General features: G+C 38.3%; 1 protein-coding gene across 1 annotated transcript in view; it reads right to left on the bottom strand.

Moving 5' to 3' along the window:
• Nucleotides 1–464: 464 nt before the first annotated feature.
• Nucleotides 465–6,030, bottom strand: part of LOC112454224 (protein madd-4) — a 183,309-nt gene continuing 177,743 nt past the window's right edge. Inside the window, 7 exon segments of the mRNA XM_025015491.1 lie at nt 465–2,971; nt 3,131–3,284; nt 3,356–3,742; nt 4,163–4,245; nt 4,326–5,436; nt 5,582–5,671; nt 5,869–6,030. The exon segment at nt 5,869–6,030 is cut by the window's right edge and continues 9 nt beyond it. Of these exon segments, the coding sequence (XP_024871259.1) occupies nt 2,862–2,971; nt 3,131–3,284; nt 3,356–3,742; nt 4,163–4,245; nt 4,326–5,436; nt 5,582–5,671; nt 5,869–6,030 (2,097 nt within the window). The 3' untranslated portion in view covers nt 465–2,861.

Below are 6,030 nucleotides of genomic sequence, written 5' to 3'. Positions count from 1 at the left end.
TTCATTTAATATTTTATTTCTGTCGAGACTGTGATAAAAGAAATTTTTTTTAAAGAAAATTATTATACAAGTATTGTAATTCTTCTACTTCTTTCTCGAAAGCTATATACAGTGGGTTCATGTCCGATTGTGCATTATTATGTTTTTTAAATATAATAAATATTGCCTAAGACAGTGGTCAATTATGAAAGCAATAATTCTGTAACACATTATCAATTATATGCATAATAATGTGTAAGATATATTTCAAAATATAATAGAGACTAAAAGATATTTTTCTGTAATCGTTTCGCTCAAGTAACGCTTCTATTCGTGTTAATAAATAGTCTACTGAATAGTAACTTTGTTGGCATACTCCACATTCTAGCAATTAAATAATCTAATTCTATAATTAGATTTGTGTATATTAGGAAGTTTGAAATTAAAATTCTAAATAAACTTTAAGAAAAATAACTGCGGTATTGTGCAGTGATATATTCTCTTGTTTTATTCGCATTTAGGCAGTTACATATTTACATAGATATCATGAACAGTAATGCTTACGTACAATACTAAGTGTGGAGCCATTTTACATACCTACATCGTGATATATACAAAAATGTACGTGTCGGAATTTATTTCCCTTTCAAGAATTGTGTTATCACGTTGATTAACCGGAAAATAACTTGTTTCTTACCGCATCGATCAGTAACACACCGCGGTCGTATTATTACAAGGTAAGTATTGATTAAATACTTACTAAAATGTGACACAGTGATATACATGACACGCCGATGGTAGTTACATATTATCGCATTTGCTAGCTGTAATCATATATAGGATGCATTAAAAGGCGCCGTATCTTTCCTCAGTTAATGAATGCGTGGCTGAGGGAAGTATCTCGACTTTTGATGCGTCCAGTATATTCATGTTATATTTTTTGTAATCTTTCCCGTACCAACATATAAAGTATTTATATGCGTGCATCTCAATAATTTATGATAGCTCGTAATATACCTTTTATCTCTTGTCTTTAATAATATTCTAATTTATATTTACTTTTTCATTTATGTCAGCTCGTTTTGGCAAACTGCTTAGCTGTGTCGAGGCAAATTCGTTGATAGCGAAAATCTGTTCACAATCTTATCAAATCATATACCGACATATATGTATAAATCACATAGGCGCCGCGCGCCGTAGAGGTGAAATGCAACGGAATGTATTCGCACATTTATATAATGATCTGCCGTCCATGTATACTGACTATACAATAATCATAGGAGTTAGAGATATTTTATATATATATATACTTTAATAGACTTTTAAAAATATTCCCGCTGGGGTGCATGTCTCCTACGAAGAATTCCGGCAGCGCCTATGATGTAATTAAACGTTTAATATGATCAATCATATAAGGGGGGGGGACAAATCCTCGTTACATTTCACGTATAATCAATAATATCTGTTCGAGATATCCTGTTATTGAAAACATCGATTTCTATGATGAGTTCTAGTGAGTGACAATACGCGACAAATGAATATTCGTAACTACTAGTAATATCTAGGTAGTGAGAAGTGATTAGAGGCACATAAGTAAAGTCGGGCCCTTTAACCAACAACGGAATGGTCATGTTCACGAATTTTCGCCAGAGATTATTAACAAAATATTATATTACAATACTTATGTATTTTTTTTTATTGCTTATTGGATATCTATTGGCTTAAGATCGCCCGACGGGACGCTTATAGGCGCACAATAATTCATCGATAACTTATATTCTTAAATAACTTTACATTTTACATTTTCATAATAATTTATATCGCGATCTATAAACATAAAGGAGAGAGGAAGAGATAATAACATATTAATAAATATGTTTAGAGATATAGCGCGAAGAATAATTTCTTCCTGATTATGACGGAATATCAAACGATTCTTTGGAACGTAACGAAACTCTCTTTATATTAATGCCCAAGAATGATGATATCCGAAGAACGTTTCAGTCTTAAAGGGATGACTTTCTTTCGCTTCAGAAATAAATGAAGACGATTATTATATTTACGTGGGAAATAGATATAAAAAATAAGCATCAAGAAGAAATGTATTTAATGTGCTTTGCGAACACAAATAACGTACGCTTCCCAACCTTCCAGACTTAGCGTTTTATTAAAATTTCAATATCATATTCCGGTTAAAGCCATTTTCCGTGCGACTTAAAGCACCAACATTGACAACATTTAATAACGTGTCGATTTCAACGGTATGTCGCAATAACGATTTTCCCAGGACGTAGCAATAAATTTCTACTCCCCTTTCTTTCTTTCATCGTACTCTATAACAATATATAACGCTCTTAACTTTTTTGGACGAAATGCCGGATTTCCATTTTTCTTCCTTTTTCTTTTTTAACTAGGGGCAATATGAGCGCGCACAATTTATGAGAATCGCGCCCAACCACGCGTGACATACGTTATAGAAAATTATGCTTTAATTAATTAGAAACTGTTAAGATTGGCGGGTTTCTTTCTTACACGAGGAACGCTCGAGGTGAGGATGTGAGCCGGCTCTCGCGACGATACGACGAGGAAACTATTACAGCGAAGTAGTTTTGGTCAACTCCTTTCTTGGATATTCCCTTTTTTTACTCTATAACTCGGACATCGTAATTAATACTGTGCAATTTTATTCCACAGTGAACACGCTCCTTCCGCGTGCATTACGTAATTTACTAACAACAGGCATCCCGGGTGCGTTTATATATGTTACGAAGTAATTGTCCGACTAATCACGATTTACACTCTCTGTCTCTCACGCGCACTCTTCATTACCGCTCATCTTGTCTAATCCTCACAATGAGTCACTTACAATCAATATCTCGGATCTAACGACACGATGCGCAGCACTGTTTCTTGTACAGCGGCACCTTACATATGTTCATCGTTTTCACTCTGCTGCACAGTTGCGAGTGGTCCTTGCAATCTTCTACAAATGCTAAAAAATAAAACAGCATGTTAATCATGAAGCTCTATTTTTGCGTTAGAGAACTAAGATGGAATTAATCAATAATGTAAGATATAAATAATTATAATGTTACAGTTTGCATAAAGGCTAAATCTTCAGATTTAGTATGTTTCTCTTGCAGAAACCTACCGGTAGATTGAGGACAAGGCGGACCTCTGCACGTTTTCATTACAGGAGGTCGTGGTATATCTCTACAAGCGTTCCCCGCTGGCTTCTTCGTACCGAACCAGACGCATTGTAAAATCCTATACTTGATACCATCTTCTTCGCAAGACGCAGTGCACTGTGCGAAGCGTTTTATCTTAGCATAAGCGTCATCATTATCGTGTCGAATTTTTAAATCAGTTTATTTACCTCGGTCCACTCGCCGACCCTCCATACGCCTTTGCAGGCGTCGTTGTAACATTCTTGTCTTTGTAGCGGCCTCGTGGTTTCGTCGCACTTGCTCGGGTCCAACAGCGTGACATTCTCGCGATCGTTCTCCACGTCGTGCACCAAACGACAGCTAATATCCCGTTTCTGCATCGCCGTCTTCCAATTGAAGCATCTGGACGTTTCGCACGGGGTCCATTCCGTGGCGTGCCATTGAGGACACTTGCCCGTCCCGCAGGGTCTCACCTTTTGCGGTACCGGATAGCCGGCGTCCTCGCACAGCGTCTGGCCGATGACCGTCCTCGGCGTAACCTGCGTGGAGTTGCCATCCATTTTCGTCGATCGAACTGTACACTGTGCACCTCGCATCTATGGAAACGAATAATTCGTAATATAGTTATTTCGTCGAAATATTTTTAAAAATATATTTAAAAAATATATTTCTATATGAAATTGGATGAAAATTCTTTTAACTTTTAAATATCTTTGTTAGAATGTCGTGATCAGTATTCATTTAATTTCTCTCATATAAATTAATATTGATAAAGTTTAAATGATAGCAAGTATAGATGAATGAATCATGATGAAGTAAATGAATGAATAATATACAATCAAATATCAACCAGACGTTCAAGTCTTCTAAAGTTTCTTATCGCTTCAAACATTTCTTAGACAATTGCTTAACAATGATAATAATTAGTTACAAAATATTCTTCTTTTGAATTAAGAATTGAAAGAATTGTAAATTTTCTAATTCAAGCTAATCACAGTTAGAAAAAATGATCTTACCTGGAATCCACTTCCTCCGCAAGTTTGAGAGCACTTCGACCAATCGGTCGTAACCCATTCGAACACCAGAACATTATCCGCAGCTGCATTATAAGTCCTTCGTTTAATTATTAAACTGCTTAAACATTATCAAGACAATGTAAATTATCAAATACAATCTTACCTAATACAGCGAGTGATTCTACAGCGGGATCTTTTGTTGTACGAGCTGTATCGGCCTCTCCCGTTACGGTAGAGGTCAAAACGTTCGCGGGCTTATCTCCATCAGTTGAACGTTGCCCTTCTCTGAACACCTCTTTTAGATTGACTGAGAAGGCCTTTTCTATGAAGCCAGCGTGATCCTCTCGATTGCGAGATAAGTTTCTTACGTTCTCGTCAGGATTCTCCCCAACAACACTCGACCTCCGATCATTTATCAACGTCGAGTCTTCTCTCGCTCTATTTTCCAGATCTCTAGTAGTCGGAAATCGCGCGATTGTATAATCCGCCGTGTGATTTTCCACATACGGCACGATTTTTCGCTTATCCAACTCCTCCTCGAACGCGTCGCCGTATTCGATTGTCCTGTTCGCGTGACTCAAACTACGATGATTCGACTCCGGTATCCTTAATCGATCTTCAAGACTTCTAGATACCATTGTGGAGGTGACGGTCGATAGATCTTCAGTTCTCAAGTTCCTATAAACGTCGTGATTGATGGATTTATCACTTTCGTCGGTAAAACTGTCTGCCTCCTTGAGAATTTCCTTTTTTGTGCTCGAATCTTCAACATAATACACGTCCATTCCGACGTTTTGTGAAGATGTGACAGACTCTGTCGTGGCTCTACTTTGGACGTGACTTTTGGACGTGGTACTCCACTGATCTCTGTAGTCGTGCCTCGACTCTTGCCATTGTCGTTTCACATTTTTTAACGACTCCTCGATATAATCGATATCGGGCTTCGTGGTAAGCTTGGTATCAACTTTATCCATTATATCCGACTTGACGCCGTCGCCGTGCTGTAACCCGAATAGAGACTCGTCCAGATCGTAGGGATCGACATCGATAAATATCCGCTCCTCATCTGGACCGAAGGTCTCGTCCGGAATGGCTGTGTTACGATATAAATTGTCAAAACTATTCTCTACACTTTGATACGTGAAGTCGGCTTCCCTGTTAGACATTCTATGCTTCGTCGTCGCCGTCTTTTTATGTCCGTCCTCGACAAATGGCGTGGAAACGGTCTTGCGACTATCACTCGTGGCCATTTCGCTGTGAAACGGCCAATAGGCCTGTCATAAAGCGCGTTAATATTTAACATTTAGATTTCATAGTACGTAATGCTGAGTAAATCGTCGATAATTTAGCTACGGTGGCAGACAGACACAGGCGCGCGCGTTATAACTCCGTCAAGTTATTCACAAATTAATGTCCTACCTTCAGGCTCGATATCAAGTAGCTCAAGTGCGGTACAAGAGTAGAAGCACTTGATGGAGCAGGTGATTCCACGGATTCTTGATATCCCGGCTGATTGATAGTCAAATATCGAATAACCGACACCGAGGAAAGTTAGTCCAGGAGTGCAAAGCGAAATACAGAACCATCACCAGAGAATTAGTTTGACGAAATTCATGCACATATCATTTGTTAAGCAATGTCAAGATACACGCAATGAATTATTGTAGCGAGAGACAATCTTGACAGTAGAGTGTTTTTTCGCGTACCTGGTTGAGAGAGGTAACAGTATGCTCTTTGTGCATCATCGTGGCGTCCGATGGAGTGGGACTGGTTTTCTGCTTCTTTTGATGCGGTTTTCTTGTTGGTTTGCTCGGAAACGCACGTTCATGACTGAGGTCCTCACTATCAAAACGATTTCCGTAGGCTGC

This window comes from Temnothorax curvispinosus, unplaced genomic scaffold (assembly GCF_003070985.1).
Source record: "Temnothorax curvispinosus isolate PA1 unplaced genomic scaffold, ASM307098v1 QBEX01004926.1, whole genome shotgun sequence".
NCBI lineage: Eukaryota > Metazoa > Arthropoda > Insecta > Hymenoptera > Formicidae > Temnothorax > Temnothorax curvispinosus.
The sequence above is the reverse complement of the archived record's forward strand: the minus strand, read 5'-3'. Positions and strand labels throughout refer to the sequence as shown.